The 19,463-nt window shown below is 43.7% G+C and overlaps 1 protein-coding gene across 1 annotated transcript in view; it reads left to right on the top strand.

The window, feature by feature from the left end:
- The window catches only part of mosmoa (modulator of smoothened a), a 31,293-nt gene extending 16,256 nt beyond the window's left edge, over positions 1-15,037 (top strand). Inside the window, exons 2-3 of the mRNA XM_036941504.1 lie at positions 3,412-3,624; positions 13,187-15,037. Of these exons, the coding sequence (XP_036797399.1) occupies positions 3,412-3,624; positions 13,187-13,371 (398 nt within the window). The 3' untranslated portion in view covers positions 13,372-15,037. The remainder of the gene's footprint in view (positions 1-3,411; positions 3,625-13,186) is intronic.
- Positions 15,038-19,463: the final 4,426 nt, after the last annotated feature.

Here is a 19,463-nt window from a genome sequence, read left to right as displayed (position 1 = left end):
TTCATGAAAAAGACTACAGGTTCCTACCACCTAAACCTTTCATGAAAAAGACTACAGGTTCCTACCACCTAAACCTTTCATTAAAAAGACTACAGGTTCCTACCACCTAAACCTTTCATGAAAAAGACTACAGGTTCCTACCACCTAAACCTTTCATTAAAAATACTACAGGTTCCTACCACCTAAACCTTTCATGCATAATATGATACCGTTTTGCTTACTGAGGTAGAAATCTCCATGAAGACGAGCACACACTGATTTAGTGTCTCTCCTATGGTTCTCAGTGGTTTGATGTGTGTGTGTGTGTGTGTGTGTGTGTGTGTGTGTGTGTGTGAGAGTGACCTACGTGTGGCTGCCTACGTAACTGTACAAGTGTGTGTGCTCATGAGCTAGTCTATCTCTGGCAGACGTCATCATGGCTCAGTCCAGAGGCTATAAATCCTCTGTGTGTGTCTGATCAGTGATAGATGGCTCCAGTAGGCTCTCCGCCATAGGCTAGATATTATCTCCTCTCCTCTGTGTTCCAGACCAACAGATGTGCATACTTACTGACTGACTTCAAGATCAGGGAAGAAACTCTCCTGGAGAGAAAGAAGCTTCTTCAGTTTGAAGTGAGAGAAAGTGAAGTAGGAAGAGAGGAAGAGAGAGGACAGGAAGGTGTGTGTGTTTGGTGGATAAATCAAAGGGAGAAATACTGTACTATGTCTGATGGGAGAAGTGAGATGAAATATATAGTAGCGATGCGAACTACTGTCACGTTAGCTAGCAGAATTTTAGACTTTTTCAAAGCCTCTGCTTCTTAATGAACTGACACATTATACAGGGAATGCTGAGGTGTCGAGACAAACATCCGGATACAGTGTGTGTGCGTGCCTGTGAGTGGATAATGATTTATGTCTGTTGCTGTGTGTACGTGCACCTGTGTGTGAGAAGAACCATTACAATCTGTTGCAGTGTGTGTGTGGGAGATGTGCATGCTTGTGTGTCCTTGTGTGTGTTACAGAGCAACAGCCTCAGCCTCCTCTGACATAATTGGGACCTGTAGGCTGCAGAGAGGAGCTCCTAGCAGGTATTGGTTCACAGACAGATTAAAGGGGGGGAATTCCACAGTAACGGAATTAAACTTTGTCTCAGTCTTTTCACTTTAGAATGTATGCCAAACAAAAACCATTTATTTTCAAAGTTTAACAAACAATAGAGCTCTATGCACAAGGACTACTTTTAACAATTTCCACTTTTTTTTTTTTACAAAAACAAATTTAATGTAAGAACTGTGCAGATGGAAACTTTGGTAACGGAATTACTGTAAAATCTCCCTCAGGTTTTTATGTGACCACGTTTTCCAAAAACGGTTAAATATACGCTCAGAATTAAAGATACACAATGCAGAACACCATTTCCTGGTTGCAAAAATTCTAATAGTTCGCCTAATTTCAGTTTGTGACAAAACAAGCAAGTATGGTGTAGAGAATCATTGTGCCATCTAAATCACTGAGAAATACTATATTTTCCATAACCGAAAATATAGTATTTTCATCTGTTTAAAGCTGGTGTACAAACCCAAAAGTAAAACGCACAAGTAGAAGCATAGAAATAGCTCGCATAGAACAAATATACAGCTTCTTAGACTTGCTTTCAATGTGAATGGCCGATCTATAACTCACATTTCTATGTGAATTTGGTTGGGTCGCCCAAAAAGTTACATATTGCAGCAATAAGATTCAAAGATGTCTGCAGAAAGAATGGGGTGTCACCTATGGCATGTGGAGTTTAACAAAAATCTCTTTTGGATATTGAACTACAGTAAGTGAAGTGGAATTACGGTAACGGAAATACATCATGGGTCCCTGATCTATACGACACAGAAATGAGTAAATATGGATATGAATATCATTGTCTTCATGTTTTACAAGTTTGGGCATCGCAGCACAGATGAGTGGAGTTCTGTACAGCGCAGTAGAATACAGTATAGTTCAGTACAGGACAATATACTTTACTATACGCTTCTTTTATTTATTGTCCTCTACTATATTGTACTGTACTATTGTATAGGACTGCACTATACTATGCTCTACTCACTGTGCTGTACTGTACTCAGTACCAGAGGTTGGAACCGAAATTATTTTACAATCGATTCGTTCTGAAACAGAACCATTATTGTTTTCATTCCGTTCCACTGTTCCGACCAGCAAAATAAAGTTCTGAACCGGTTCTAACCAAAAAAAAACTACCGGTTCATATGGTGCCTTTCTGTTCCTTTTTAAACTTCTGAAATCAGTGCGGATAGAGCAGCTTGTGGTGGAGCGGGCAGAATATTTACATGCACTGGACAGATGAGTGTAGGGTGTGAGATGGGACTGACATTTTGCAGTGGGGAGAGAGAGAGAGAGAGAGAGAGTGTTGAGGAGGCTTGGCTTGAAGCGCTGGGAATCTTATGACATGCATTACCTGAATTAGGCCCACAGAATTATACCTATGGAGGAGCGGCTTCTATAAAGGAACTTTGAATGTCTTTGAACGTCATAGTTGACTTAACGTTGGACCTGCTAGCTAGCTAACATGTTTGTGTGTGCAGAGCAGCACCGGAATTCAAATAAAAACACATCCTCCTCCCAAGTGGTGCAGTGGACTAGCTGTACCACTAGAGACTCTGGGTTCGAGTCCAGGCTCTGTCGCAGCCGGCCGTGACCGGGAGGCCCATGGGGCAGCGCACAATTGGCCCAGCGTCGTCCGGGTTGGGGAGGGTTTGGCCGGCAGGGATGTCCTTGTCTCATCGTGCACTAGCGCCTCCTGTGGCGGGCCGGGTGCAGTGCATGCTTGTTATTTCCACACTGTACCACATTTGTTTTCTTTCTATGCCTCTATTTTGTGAAAGTCACTTTTTCTTTCCAAGTACCATATACTGTATATTAAATGGATTCAATGTCAGTTCCTTTCGCCACAAGGGGCATTGTGCCGATTTCTAGAGTGCTTTTGTTACCCGCACTGCCTCACAGGCAAGATTTGTGGCAAAAAAGTACATTTGCACATCTTTGGCTCCAGTGCTGCCTCACAGGCACTATTCATGGCAAAAAAAGCACAAGTGCACACCAGAAGCTCTTGCTAGGAAATTAGCAGTTCTCAGCTGTTCGCAGTCTCTTACTAACGGTAAGAACGGCCGATTGCCATATTTATTTTAGTTACATCACTCAGTTATTACATTTCAATTACATTTAACAAACCAAATACCATTATTTAAGTTAAGGTAAAGTAAAAATACAAACCGGACTGTGCATCAATACCTGTAAATAGTCATACAGTTTACTGCCCAGCCCTACAAGGATGTGCCCTAACAGTGTGGCTGGTGAGAGTATTTAAATGTGTGTATGATCTAACACCTATTCTCTCTCTCTCATTTATATATATATATAGGTGCCCTGACGGTAGGCCTGGTGCGGCAGTGCCAGACCATCCACGGTCGGGACCGCACTTGTATCCCCCCGCGGCTTCCCCCCGAGTGGGTCACCACGCTCTTCTTCATCATCCTGGGTATCATCTCCCTCACGGTGACCTGTGGCCTGCTGGTGGCATCCCACTGGCGCCGCGAGGCCACCAAATACGCCCGCTGGATTGCCTTCACCGGGAGTAAGTGACCGAAACGACCCTACCTTAATGACGGTCGAGTGTACATTGACCAATCAAAGCCAAGCTCAACCAACTGTGTCTCTTCTCTTTACTGATAGACGTTACTCAGAGACATACTACACTTGACCACTAAATAAAAAAATGCACCCTCTCTATCACCCTGTTAAGTAGCTTCACCAAACAAGCTGTAGGCCTAGGTACAGAGGTCTCTCTCTCACTCCTCTCTCCAATCCCACTCCCCTCTTTCATGACATCATTTCCTTGGAATAACACTCCCCTCAACACCAGTGCATCCGACTACGAGCAGATATACCCTCTCCTACACAGGGGAGGGGTAGGGGTAGAGAGAGAGTAAGTTGAGGGAGAGAAGCGGAAAGGGGGAGGCGAGGGAGAGGGGGGCTGTGAAAATATTGGTTTAGCTTTGCATTCATGCCCAGCATTTCAGTGGTGAAGCTGATTTCAGGTAAACCAATGGAACCAATGTGTGTGATGTTGGCGTCTTTTGTGTGGGCGGTGTGTGTGTGTGTGCGTGCGTGCATGCGTGCTTGTATGCTGTATGTGTCTTCTCTATCCTCCATGCCTCCAGATCATCCCTTCCCTGCAGCTCTTCGACTGAGAAGTGCATTCTATGGTACCTGTGTGGGCGTCATAGAGTACCACTCAATCGCTTCTTTTTGTCTTTCAACACTCATCCCCCTCTTTTTAGACAGGCATTCAGAGGAGACACTTCTTAACTCAATACCAACCCAACATTCAGCAGCCCTGCTGAGCTGAGCTGTTTCGTAAGGCTGTGTAGGTGTTCATATTCTGATTGGTTGTTTAGCAAAGAGAAGAGACGCCCCCCCCTCTCTCACTCACACACTTAGAGAGTTTTACTAGCACACAGACACATTTGATTGAATTGGTGCATCACAGTCATTATATGTTAGTCGTATTTAGAGAACAAGAAGGATTATATTTCTATGGTGTATTTACCCAAGAATCACCCAATAATCCATGTCCCTCCAGCCCGTCTAAAAAGATGCGTTGTCAATGTGTTCATTGCAAATCTGTGTCACGTGCTAAATGTGATTTTATTGAGTAATTTTTTGACAATCACACATCGCTCTGAGCCAAGTGATGAGGTTGCCCTGGCAACAGGGAGGATATAGTCACAATCATCCAGGGTTCCGTTGGCTGTATCAGGTTCTCAGTGATAATCTCTCTTTCTCTTTCTCTCCCTCTTGTGCTTTCACATTCTATCGCTTTCTCTCCCACTCTCTCTCACTGCAGTGAAGACTACCATTGATGGCTCTTTCAGACAAAGAGATGCATTTTAAAGGAACAGGGAAAGGGGAAACCTAGTCAGTTGCACAAGTGAATGCATTCAACCGAAATGTGTCTTCCGTATTTAAACCAACCCCTCTGAATCAGAGAGGTGAGGGGACCTGCCTTAATCGATGTCCATGTCATCGGCACCCGGGGAGCAGGTGGTGTTGCGGCGGTTAACTGCCTCGCTCAAGGGCAGAACGGCAGATTTTTCCACCTTGCCGGCTCGAGGATTTGAACCATCAACCTTTCGGTTACTGTCCCAACGCTCTTAACCGCTAGGCTCCCTGCCGCCAGAAAGAAAGAGATTGAGAGAGAAGGAACGGGAGAATGTTTGTAGGTAGGGGATGGAGATTGAGAGAGAAGGAATGGGAGAATGTTTGTAGGTAGGGGGTAGAGATTGAGAGAGAAGGAATGGGAGAATGTTTGTAGGTAGGGGGTAGAGATTGAGAGAGAAGGAACAGGAGAATGTTTGTAGGTAGGGGGTAGAGATTGAGAGAGAAGGCACGGGAGAATGTTTGTAGGTAGGGGGTAGAGATTGAGAGAGAAGGAATGGGAGAATTTTTGTAGGTAGGGGGTAGAGATTGAGAGAGAAGGAACGGGAGAATGTTTGTAGGTAGGGGGTAGAGATTGAGAGAGAAGGAATGGGAGAATGTTTGTAGATAGGGGGTAGAGATTGAGAGAGAAGGAATGGGAGAATGTTTGTAGGTAGGGGGTAGAGATTGAGATGCGTGAAGAGGAGACTACAGAATGACACTAAGCTACGCTGGACCAGGAAGAGGGAGAGAGGGAGACGAAGAGAAAATGAGAGTGGGATTGAGAGACTGGAGAGGTAGAAAAGCATCACTTGTAACCTGAGAGCCAGCTATGGGAGAAGGAAAGGGGGTAGAAAGTAAGAGGGCTTTGAGTATTTCCCTGACAGTGCTGAGCACTGCACCTCACAGGGTTGCTGCTGCTGCTGCTGTTTAATGGGCAGGCTGGGCTTTCTCCTTTCAGGAAAGAGGGAGAGGGGAGGGAGGGAGAGGTGGAGTGAGGAGAAGTGGTAGACTAAAAGGGGATTAAAAGAGAGGTAGAGTTAAAGTGAGGGAGAGATTGAATATGTGATAGAGTGAGGGGGCTGGGGGTTGGGATAAGGGGCATCTGTGATTGGTGCTCTGTTACAGAATGAAAGGTGCATGGAGAGGGGGGTAGCTAATAGGGGGCTAACAGGTGATGATTGCTGGCTGGGGAAAGGAAGCTACCAGTAGGCGTAGCTGGCCCAGGGCCACTGCCACCTGAAAGGACCCTTTTGTACAGCCAGCACAGGCCTCCTTCTGTCCCCTGTACACTACAGTCTTTACACTAGGCTCTAGCCAGGCCTCCTTCTGTCCCCTGTACACTACAGTCTTTACACTAGGCCCTAGCCAAGCCTCCTTATGTCCCCTGCACACTACAGTCTTTACACTAGGCCCTAGCCAGGCCTCCTGTCCCCTGTACACTACAGTCTTTACACTAGGCTCTAGCCAGGCCTCCTTCTGTCCCCTGTACACTACAGTCTTTACACTAGGCCCTAGCCAGGCCTCCTTATGTCCCCTGCACACTACAGTCTTTACACTAGGCCCTAGCCAGGCCCCCTTCTGTCCCCTGTACACTACAGTCTTTACACTAGGCCCTAGCCAGGCCCCCTTCTGTCCCCTGTGCACTACAGTCTTTACACTAGGCCCTAGCCAGGCCCCCTTCTGTCCCCTGTACACTACAGTATTTACACTAGGCCCTAGCCAGGTCCCCTTCTGTCCCCTGTACACTACAGTCTTTACACTAGGCCCTAGCCAGGCCCCCTTCTGTCCCCTGTACACTACAGTCTTTACACTAGGCCTTAGCCAGGCCCCCTTCTGTCTCCTGTACACTACACTCTTAACACTAGGCCCTAGCCAGACACTACTATGTCCTCGCAAACCCCACTGTCTGACTTCGCTGTACACTACACCCCAGGTACAGTGAGGTACAGTATTCTGACAGGCTAAGGATCAGTAACATATCATAACATATCATCAGTAACATATCATAACATATCATCAGTAACATATAAGGTAGTTTGAAAAACACTGAGGTTCTGGCTTGCGGTGGGTAAACACATGGCCGCGGCAGTGAGGACAGACGTAAATATTAGCCGTGTCTGCCCAGTCCGGGGGGGTTAGCCAGACAACACTCTCCTCGCTAGCTGGCAGCACAGACAGGGCACATTCAGCCAGCCAGCCTGCCTGCTAGCGTAGAGAGCCATAGAGAGCCAGCTGCATCATCTGAGCCATTTTAGCTAGGCTAAATCAGTCCCTTTCTGAGGGGGAAAATAGCCTGTGTGGGTTTGGGCTGGAGGACATGATGTGTAGCTGTAGTGTTGTGGAAGCATATGAGGAGTTATTGCCCCAGGCCTCTTTTGATTTCCATCTACGTGCGTTTGGAAAATCAGCCCTATGATTGGAGCTTTAGTTAGTGCACTCCGTGTGAATGGAAGACAGTTTCATCTGTAAGCCTTTGATTGTGTGTTTGGCAAAGCAACATGATTTGATTTAGTCCGTTTCCAGTTCGTCTGTTCAGTGGTAATTCACAGGAATCAGAGAATGATCTGGTTTGACTTTCGATTGACAGTTGCACTTATAGACAAGACCCAGCTAACACTTCCCAGCTAACGTTCTCCTTTGGTTATTTGACATACAGTGCCTTCAGGAAGTATTCACACCCTTTGACATTTGACTGATGTTGTTGTATTACTGCCTGACTTTAAAATGGATTGAATGGAGATTTTTTTGTCACTTTTTTTTTGTACCTCCTAATGTCAAAGTAGAGTTATCTTCTTTTTTTAATCATCATTTATTTATAAAAAAATTACATCTGAAATGTCTTGAGTCAGTAAGTATTCAACCCCTTTTGTTATGGCAAGCCTAACTAAGTTCAGTAGTAAACATTTGCTTAACAAGTCACATAATAAGTTGCATGGACTCACTCTGTGTGCAATAATAGTACTCCCTCATCTCTGTACCTCTGGACAAGCAGTGCATTTCTAACACAGATTCAACCAGTGCGATTTTCCAATGCCTCGCAAAGAAGGGCACCTATTGGTAGATTGGTCAAAATAAAAAAAGCAGACATTGAATATCCCTTTGAGTATGGTGAAGTTATTAAATACACTTTGGATGGTGTATCAACACACCCAGCCACTACAAAGATACAGGCGTCCTTCCTAACTCTGTTGCCGGAGAGGAAGGAAACCACTCGGGGATTTCACCATGAGGGCAATGGTAATTTTTAAACAGTTTGTTTTCTCCTATCACACTCTGAGGATGGATCAACAACATTGTAGTTACTCCACAATACTAACCTAATTTACAGAGTGAAAAAAAGGAAGCCTGTACAGCATCCTGTTTGCAACAAGGTAATAAAGTAAAACTGCAAAAAATGTGGCAAAGCAATTCACTTTTTGTCCTAAATACAAAGTGTTATGTTTGGGACAAATCCAAAACAACACTTCACTGAGTATTACTCCCCATATTTTCAAGCATAGTCATGGCTGCATCATGTTATGGGTGTGCTTGTAAGGACTGGGGAGTTTTTCAGGATAAAAAAAATAACTAAAGAGAGCTAAGCACAGGCAAAATCCTAGAAGAAAACCTGGTTCAGTCTGCTTTCCACCAGACACTGGGAGATGAATTCACCTTTCAGCAGGACAATAACCTAAAATACAAGGCCAAATCTACACTGGAGTTACTTACCGAGAAGACAGTGAATGTTCCTGAGTGGCCGAGTTACAGTTTTGACTTATCTGCTTGAAAATCTATGGCAAGACCTGAAAATGGTTGTCTAGCAATGATCAACAACCAATTTTACAGAGCTTGAAGAATTTGGGGCAAATGTTGCTCAATCCATGTGATAATCTCTTAGATACTTACCCAGAAAGACTCACAGCTGTAATCGCTGCTAAAGGTGATTATAATATGTATTGATTCAGGTGGTTGAATACTTATCTAATTAAGATATATTAGTGTTTTATTTTTCCAGAATTTTTTACAATTGTTCGATTTTTTTCCCCACTGACATTAGAGTGTTTTGTGTAGATCGTCCTGGGAACTAACATTTGGTAGCTGGGGAGGCTGCCGCAAAATAAAACCAAACATGAGGAGTTTCATGATGCTAATTAACAATGACTTTTTTAATTAACTGGTCCTACCAAGAGGCTAATCACTTGGATTAAGACCGATAACTACCCTAATGATTTTACTCCTGACCTTGTCCCTGTGCCCAGTCACTGCTTACACATACACACTGAACACACACACCGTATTGTGCCCCATCAGGACTGGTGTGTCACTCCACTTTGTGGGGTGCCAGAGCAGTGACTTATTACACTGTTATATCACTTCTCTCAGCAGGAAGTCTAAGACACTAATTGGTGTCTTGAAGTGGACGCCAAGTGCTTGTCTCTTCAGAAATATATATTTATGGCATCCCGAGTGGCGCAGCGGTCTAATGCACTGCATCGCAGTGTTTTGCGGTGTCACTACAGCCTTTGGTTCGATTCCCAGGCTGTGTCACAACCGGCTGTGACTGGGAGTCCCATAGGGACACAATTGGCCCAGCGTCGTCCAGGTTAGGGGAGGGTTTGGCCAGGGGGGCTTTACTTGGCTCATCGCGCTCTAGCGACTTCTTGTGGCGGGCCGGGCGCCTGCAGGCTGACTTCGTCAGTCGAACGGTGTTTCCTCCGAAACATTGGTTAAGCGAGCGGGTGTTAAGGAGCGCAGTTTGGCGGGTCATGTTTAGAAGGACGCATGACTCTCCCGAGCCCGTTGGGGAGTTGCAGCGATGAGACAAGATCGTAATCACGAAATTGGGGAGAAAAAGGTGGCAAAAGTTTGGACACACCTACTCATTACAGAATTTTTCAGAATTTCTACATTATAGAATAATAGCGAAGACATCAAAACTATGAAATAACGCATATGGAATCATGTAGTAACCCAAAAAGTGTTAAACAAATGTAAATATATTTTATTTGAGATTCTTCAAAGTAGCCACCCTTTGCCTTGATGACAGCTTTGCACACTCTTGGCATTCTCTCAACCAGCTTCATGAAGTAGTCACCTGGAATGCATTTCAATTAACAGGTGTGCCTTCTAAAAAGTTCATTGGTGGAATTTCTTTCTTTCTTAATGCGTTTGAGCCAATCCATTGTGTTGTGACAAGGTAGGGATGGTACACAGAGAGCCCTATTTGGTAAAAGACCAAGTCCATATTATGGCAAGAACAGCTCAAATAACCAAAGAGAAACTTGAAGGTCAGTCAATCAGGGAAATTTAAAGAACTTTGAAAGTTTCTTCAAGTGCAGTCGCAAAAACCATCAAGCGCTATGATGAAACTGATGAGGACCACCACAGGAAAGGAGTTACCTCTGTTGCAGAGGATACGTTCGTTAGATTTAACTGCACCTCAGATTGCAGCCCAAATAAATGCTTCACAGAGTTCAAGTAACAGACACATCTCAACATCCATGTTCAGAGGAGACTGAGTGAATCAGGTCTTCATTGTCGAATTGCTGCAAAGAAACCATTACTAATGGACACCAATAAGAAGAAGAAACACGAGCAATGGACATTAGACCGGTGGAAATCTGTCTTTTGGTCTGATGAGTCCACATTTGAGATTTTTGGTTCCAATCACTGTGTCTTTGTGTGGCTCCCACCGTGAAGCATGGAGGAGGTGTGATGGTGTGGGGGTGCTTTGCTGGTGACACAGTCAGTGATTTATTTAGAATTTGAGGTACACTTAAGCAGCATGGCTACCACAGCATTCTACAACGATATATCATCCCATCTGGTTTGCGCTTAGTGGGACTATCATTTGTTTTTAACAGTACAATGACCCAACACACCTCCAGGGTGTGTAAGGGCTATTTAACCATTAAGGAGAGTGACGGAGTGCTGCATCAGAAGACCTGGCCTCCACAATCACCCGACCTCAACCCAATTGAGATGGTTTGGGATTAGTTTGACAAAGTGAAGGAAAAGCAGCCAACATATGTGGGAACTCCTTCAAGACTGTTGGAAAAGCATTCCAGGTGAAGCTGGTTGAGAGAATGCAAAAGTGTGCAAAGCTGTCATCAAGGCAAAGGGAGGCAACTTCGAAGAATCTAAAATCTTTGTCACAGATCCCCCCCCAGGACTGCTGCTCATTCCGTGCACCAGTTCCGGAAGTCTACGTCACCGTCCTCTAGGCGTCACTAAACTGTCTCATTATGGACACCTGGTTCCCATTCCCCCTGATTAGTAATTGAATATGTGTGCCCTCTGTTCACCATTGTCTTGGTCGGTTACTGTTCCCATGTCCGTCGGTCTTGTGAGTACCTGTGCTTTGTTGTTTCGACTTTCGTGCTGCGTGTATTGTGCACTTGTTATTACGGGTCTCGTCCTGTGTATTTATTAGAGGTTTAACCTCACTCTTTTGTTCCATCCCTGTGTTTTTGTATACGTGTTTTGATTTGGGCTTCTTCCCCGTGCCTTTCATGGCATTGTATTTTGGGGTGGAGTATTAAAACCCCCTATTACGTATTCCTGCGCCTGTCTCCAATCATTTATACAACGTGGCAATCTTAAATATTTTTATTTCATTAACACTTTTTTGGTTACTACATGATTCCATATGTGTTATTTCACAGATTTGATGTCTTCACTATTAGTCTACAATGTAGAAAATAGTAAAAAAATAAAGAAAAACCCTTGAATGAGTAGGTGTGTCCAAACTTTTGACTGGTTCTTTATATATTTAATTATTTTTACTTGTTGGTTTTTTATCTAATGATATTTGTTGCTTTTTTCGACACAGAGTAGAATGCCTGGGGAACATGTCTGCAGTCTCTCTCCTATAGCTCCTGGTATGTCTCAAACGGCCCGTCATGATGTGACAGTGTTTGTGATGGAGTGGCCCTTCTATTGCTGCTGATAGGGAGAGAACTCGGATACTCTACCATAGAGTTTATTTCACTGCAGAACACCGCATGTCCACTGAATAAGCGTTAGCCCTAAGTGATTAAGTTACAGTATATCGAATTAGCTTTTAAAGTAATCTTTTAAAGAGTATGTGTAAGTCCTTGGCTTTGCCGTTTCAGATTAGTAACACTGCTTCAGATGGACAGATTCACTCAAAGCCCACAGAATCTGTGTTGTGCGTACATGTGTGGGTGTTCAGTTGGTGTTTGTGTCTCTTGATCTGGTCCTGAGTCCCTCTCTACCCGCTGCCCTGACTGTCTGAAGAGAGAGAGATGCTCCCTGGTCTCTGCTCCCTCTAGCTGAGTGGATTATAAAATTACCTCAGTTTGTTACAACGCCAACTCACTTTTCTCTCTCCTACTCTCTCTCTTCTACTCTCTCTCTCCTCCTCTCTCTCTCCTACTCTCTCTCTCCTCCTCTCTCTCTCCTCCTCTCTCTCTCTCTCCTACTCTCTCTCTCTCACACACACACAGTCTTGTGTAACTAACCTTGTGAGGACACACAATTCAGTCCCATTCAAAGTCCTATTTTCCCTAACACTAATTCTAACCTTAACCCTAAACCCCCTAGAAATTAGAATTTTACCTTGTGGCGACTCTCTGCAGTTGTTCAGTTTTTTCTTGGGATTACTATTCTTGTGGGGACTTCTGGTCCCCAGTAGTATAGTTAAACACGTCCACACACACACACACTTTATCTCTCTCCTCTCTCCATTCCTCCATCTCTCTCTCCCTCTGATCATTGATCTGCTTGGAAGCCCACTGAAAGGCCCCATTATCCTATGCCGAAGAGCGTCCCGTCTGCCTGTTGTTTTTGGAGCTCTTGTAAAAGCCTGCATGGTCTGGTTGTGTGTTCGTGGCCTTGGTACATTCACGGTGGTGAGACTGGAGTGTGTCTCCTTCACAGCTAAGGTCTATTTATGTAAAAGGGTTGAGGCGTGATGGTGTCTGGGGCCTTGGATGAGTGTTTTGGTTCTGTAGTGTGTGTGTGACCTTGTGCGATAGGTAGTATGTAGGCCTACTGAGGACGAGTGATGATTCAGTCATTAAATTCATCAATTAACAAATCAAGTCAATCTTTATTATAGAGGGAGGAGGAGGGAGATTTGGTTGACAAGCATCCAGTCCATCCCAGGTTTCATCCTAATTGAAAGCGGAGCTGTCTCCAGTGTAGCAAACACCACAGGAAATAGTAAACAATTCCAACATGTCTAACATTATCTCTCTCTCTCTCCCCCTCAGTGATCCTGTTCTGTATGGCGGCGCTCATCTTCCCCATCGGCTTCTACATCAACGAGGTGGGTGGCCAGCCATACAAGCTGCCCAACAACACGGTGGTGGGCTCCTCCTACGTCCTCTTTGTCCTCTCCATCTTCTTCACCATAGTGGGACTGCTGTTCGCAGGCAAGGTGTGCCTGCCCGGCTGACTGCAGCTACCACTCTGCCACCTGGACTTTAAGCTGGGGCCGAGGAGAAACATACCAAGGAGATCAATAAAATGGAGGAAAAGAAAAATGGACGACTAAAAAGAAAAACACTGGCCAGAAAGCAGGGATGGGATGTCTCTGACGGACGGTGTGACGATATGCAGCTGGGGCGGTTAACGCGGAATAACAAACTAACTGAGATGAATAGACATGGACGAATATGGACGCTGTCGAACTGACTCAGGCTTTTTTTTCCCTCTCTGCCTTTGCTTATTTAAAACATGTTATTTTTACATTGTTGTTGTTGCACTTTGGAGAGCGATGTGGGAGGCACACGTCCACTCCATGGGGGGGTGAAGAGGAGTGGGGGGGGGTTGGAATGACCGCTGTACTTTCCCCAAACCCCCTGCCGTTGCCACGGCGAAAGTAACTATGGCGTCACACCTTTCGGAGGATGTCCACTTCACCCTTCCTGCCCAGCGAGAAAACAAACCGTTGTCATCTCAACTGTTCCTGTTGCTATTTTTGGCTTCTTACACTATTTCAGTTGTTTTAGTTTCTTCCATTTAGTGTTTTTTGGGGTTGTTGCTTTCTCCTCTCCCCCTTTTTCACTGAGGTGAAGTTTGGGCCAACGAACCTCTGGAGGAGCTGTAAAGGTCTAGGCTGCTGCTGGGGTCATTGTCTCTCTGCCTCCCCATGTGTGGTCTGGGACAAGAGTCACTTCAGCCATGGTTAGGCAGTAACTAGGGATGGGGTTATTTGGAGTAGAGGGGCAAGGTTGGTTGAGATGACATCCTAGCTTGCTGGGTATGAGCAAGTCCCCTTTGGAAGAGGGAGGGTGGACTGCTACATTGGCCTTTCCATCTTCACCCTAACCTTAACCCCAGCACCATGACCCATATAATCCATGGGATTTAGACAGGTGCGCCGTTCCAGAGAGGGGAGGGTAGGACCCCAGGCCCTGACGACCAAGGTTCCCTAATTAACCAGGCACCACACAGTAAGTCAAGCACCTACCAGCTGCTCTACAGGAAAGGAAAAAGGGAATGAAGACTGAGAGCAGCTGGATTATTATGAAACATGGATGGGATCAGGCAGGAGGGATGTTTTGTTTTGCTTTGTAAAATAGTAATAAAAGGCATCAGGGACTGCAGGTCAGGTCGTTGTGTGGGGCTGTGCCTCACTACTGTGCTGTGCCCGATGCCTGTGAAACACACACACACACACACACTAACAGATGCACAAAAGACTCGCACGCAAACACACACACGTGTTTCGGGCTCAATCTCCAAGTCATGGTGAAGTATTTGTTGTCCATTTCCATTCCTGCTCAGCTTTTCTTTATGTTGGTCTGTATAATATGGATAATGAAGAAGTCCTTTCTGGTTCCTAGTTTGATTTGTTGTTGTGCCATGATCAGAATTTCTGTTTTAGGAAGCACTGTGCATTCAAGGGTATAGCTAATAGCAGAAGAGGCACCACAAATGTATAAAAAAATAACTTCTTACCTCATATTTTTTTCTTATTCAAACTACTACTATTGTGTTTTCCAAACCATGGCGATGAGTTCCCTAGAAATGGTATTGTCTTGATCAGGCGGCTAGGCATAAAGCTTGTGATCAACGCAAATGATTTATCTTTCACTGAATAAAAAGAGAAAAAAGGACGGCTGTGTTTGAGTCTGACACAATCACTCTACATACTGTATAATGTTTAGTCTGTTTCAACATGTTAGTGTTCAGCTCCAGGCCTCGAGGGCCACCTTGTCAGCTGGTTTATGTGTTGCCTGGTTTGTCATTTATCAACTAGTGTCTTTGACTGGTAAGTAGTAGCCAATCACACCGGTCTCTGATAAAAGGCAATGACAAAAACCAGGGCGATGTTCAGTAGGAGAAAACTTTTGAAACAGGGAGGTTATGTAAAACGTATAAAATAATCCAGAGGACCTATTTATTATTTATTTATTTTACCACAAAAATTGTTTAATTTGTTTGTGGAGGGGGAGGGTGGTCAGTTATATATTTTTCAGTTTCTTCTGGAATAATCTGTAGAAGAATGTGCCATCTCCAAATGGCCTTCCCATGTGAGCGTTTTAAGACATTGCACTTTTGTCAACACAAACCTATGTAGAAGACAGAGGCAACCAAGGTGCATCTCAGTTGAAGGGCTATATGTTTTCAGTCAGCCTGCAAAGTGTTTATTGTTCCTCTGGAAATGAGCACCAGTGGAGTTAGTGAAGAACAAAACGTACAGTACCTTCCCAACCACGTGACTATTGATTCAAGTTGGTTCTTTTTCAAGACTTTAACAGTGTTTGTCATATTCACCTTTGAATTGACTTCATCTCCAGTTAAGTTTTACAGTCAAACCTATGAGTGACTTTTCATTCGTGTTCATACTGCATTCATGTTTCTGTTAAATGTGGATTTTGTTCAGAAGTCTGTGTGCTCAGTGTCCAGCCAAGAATGGACAACGATTTACATAATACAACTGATTAAAATGTTCCTTCCATCATTTACAAACACTAATGATTTACTGTACAAAAAGGAATGATGTATCCACAGCAAAATGATCATCTAATTATATGGAAGTGCACATTCACTGTTTGGGTAAGTTATTAGCAAGACACTAGTCACTACTAACATCATCTGACTGTATAGAATAAAAGGCACCAACTATGCAAATAAAGACATGAGCTCTACAGGTGTAAGAGTCAAGGCTCCTCTTCCATCTCATTACAGCATCTTGTCTGTCAACCATCTTGAAACTAATCAATGCCTGTCATGTGATCCATACTATCAAATAATACAAATAAACAAATGAAATAAAGGGCCACATTTACCAATCACTTCCACCAGTGCAAAGTTTGCACCTGTTATGTTCTGAGAGAAAGAAATGAGTATTTTAAAATGAAGTTAAACCATGAAAGTGTCTTTAGTAACACCTGATTCACTCCCCTTGGATAACAACAGATGGAGCAAACTTCACACCAGAGCAAAACATTTAGGTTGCATCCCAAGTGGCAACCTATTCCTTATCAAATGGCACCCTATTCCCTATCAAATGGCACCTTCTTCCCTGATCTATTGGTATATAGTGAATAGCGTGCCATTTGGGCCATTTTATAATGAGGAATGTCCCAAATCTGGTTGTTTGGCTAAAGAGAGCTGGTTCTTGTTTGGGTATTAGGTGAAGTCTGCAATTTTGCCATTCAAATTAATTTACCAGCTAGATTGACCCCCTAGAGTCTATGTCCGTGCCCCTGTGGAAATGTAATTAGCATAATAAACAAATCCCCATCAAAATCTGTCTGTTTAAAATGGAGCATTTGCGGTGGAAGTTGGCCGAGCTACAGCAGTGTTTGTCAGACAGAGCCCCACAGTGGAGGTGTCATAATTCCCATAAAACCTAGCGGTCAAACAAGGAAATGGTTCCAATCATTTTTCCAACATTTATTTTTCCTATAGGGAATGTTAGAAACACTTAAAAGAAGGGCTGGGTTTGGTGTAGGCTTACCCTGGCGTGACGTTTTGATAACAGTGTAAATCTCTCTCGGACAAGGTGACTTTTATCAATATATTTACTCTCAGATTCGAACATGCTAATTAGCATCAAAGTAGACACCATACAAGACTACAAAACATCCCTTATTTTAAGTGTTTATAAAATTTCCTATGGGGAAAAATGAATGGTGGATAAACAATTACAACCATTTCCTTGTTTGACTGCTAGGTTTTATGGGTATTATGACTCATACTGTGGTGCTCTATATGACCACTCTATGGAAAGATGAGACTTTCACGATGGTGTTCTCCGTTTTGTGTTCTCTACGATCCCCAAAATTGTCACGGGACTCGTCAGAAGTCATTACAGCCGATCTGCTAACTTCTGTCTGTAGCGTCCAAACAGTTTTGGCTACACACTAACATGACCCCTCTATGGAAAGGTGAGACTCTCACGAACACGGAAAGGTGAGAATCTCATAAACATGTCGGCTGATTTACTCTATGACCCTCACAAGACGCATCTGATGGGTAGCCCGGTACCAGGTAAAAGTTTAGTGCGCCCCAAAAAAGGTTAAATATGGGCTTAGACTCTTAAGGATTAAGTTCAGTCAACCAGAGACAGTAAGCTTTTCCTGGCCATGTGACCTGACCAGTAACAACTCTGGACCTAGTCTACACTCTTAGCAAAAAGGGTTCTTTGTCTGTCAACATAAGATAACCCTTTTGTGGTTCCAGGTTGAACCTTTTTGGGTTCTGTGGAAAGGGTTCTACATGAAACCCAAAAGGTGACATAATGGGTTCTACCTGGAACCAAAAATGTTTTTTCAAAAGGTTCTTCTATGGGAACAGCCGAAGAATCCTTTTAGGTTCTAGATAGCACCTTTTTTTCTAAGAGTGTATAGCCTAGTATATAACTTAGGTTCAAAGGTTTTCCAGGTGACATCACGTGATTCCCAAAAAATTCCAGACCCTGATTCTGTCATGGAGTGATCTGATATGGTTGCCTTCAGACTAGACCATGAATTTGTTGCAGAACAGCTTTACATGCATAGAGAACAGCAGCCACATCTCTTCCTCCTCAATGGTGACTCATCTACATACACTACGTGTCTAATCTGTTTACCTGCTCTGTCTGAGCACACACTCTTTCCACCCATTCCCTCACCATCTGAGGTTCTTCCCCTCTCTTTGTGTTCTACTCTGCTCTGTTAGCAATGTTGTTGTTTATCTCAGTAGCTCGAGCTAAATGACAGCTGAAAGCCTTCACAGAGCCATAGTGTATGTGTGTGCACATGCATGCATCTGCGCATGTGTGGGTACCTTATGTATGTCTATGTGTGGGTGTGTGTGTATGTTTGAGTGACAGGTTATGAGGTTTTAGGATGAGTCTCCCAGCCTAGAATTACATGGGCTTCCCTCAGGGCCCTGGCTGATGAGCCCTGGTTGATGAGCCCTGACAGATCTGAGAGCAGTGTGGGTGTGCTGGCTGGATTCAAACGGTCAGAGGCTCTCTCTGGTCCCTCAGCTCGTCTGTGACTAACCAATCCATCCATTTGCCACCATAAAAATAGAATGCCATTTTCTCTTCTAGGAATGATATTTCTATGTTTGCCACATTCTCGTGCTTGGAATGAGTCATTGGTAAAAACAGTTTGAAGAGGAGATCTATAGTCACGCTGAAACCATTTTAACACAGTTTTATATGATTAAAACCGAGGGAGAAATGTATAGAGTGTTTGAGACCATTCTCGAATGCAAATTAGTTATCAATTAAGAATATTTGTTTGTAGTTAACGTTAATTAAGATGAATCAGTTGCGAACTTGACTAAAAGCATCACGGTCGTGTGGTGATGAATTAAAACAAAGAGCTAATCTTAAATTGACCACTCAATCGCAATTAAGAGCTCAATTAATTAAGCTTGATTAATTGAGAGCTCAGAACGTAATCAAATTGAAACCCTGCAATCAGATTGGCCTGAAGCAACACCATGCAGACATAATAATGATGGGTCCTTTTTCATACTGATGACTATAAAGCCTATTTTTCTCCACATAATGTTACATTTTAAGTAGGAGCACAACCTGTGATCATATTAGGATACCTAATCATCAAGAACATGTTTTGGATCTATTTTCAAAATCTGGCCGTGACCCCACTCAGACATGCGTATTAATACACACTTGTATTGGTGTGAAATAGGACAAATATAGGCACCCATCAAATTATTATTATACATCTGTATAATTTATAGAGAGCTAAGAGAACTGTGGAAGAATAGCTGACTTGATGAATGATGATTCATTCTACTGATGAAATGTTCATAGGGCCATATCAAGTACACAGTCCCTAAATATTTTCTGTTGTCTTTACTTATACCAACACACACACACACACACACACACACACACACACACACACACACACACCCTATAGGCCTATATCAGTCAAAATGGTACATTGCTTTGATGATGGAAGCAACCTACATCTTGTCTGTATAGATTATCAGACCACATTAAGGTTATCAAGGAGAGAGATGTTCACTGTACAAACAACTGACTCCTCAATGGGAGTAAAATGAAGAGTC

This window comes from Oncorhynchus mykiss, chromosome 13, assembly GCF_013265735.2.
Source record: "Oncorhynchus mykiss isolate Arlee chromosome 13, USDA_OmykA_1.1, whole genome shotgun sequence".
NCBI classification, from domain to species: domain Eukaryota; kingdom Metazoa; phylum Chordata; class Actinopteri; order Salmoniformes; family Salmonidae; genus Oncorhynchus; species Oncorhynchus mykiss.
The sequence above is the reverse complement of the archived record's forward strand: the minus strand, read 5'-3'. Positions and strand labels throughout refer to the sequence as shown.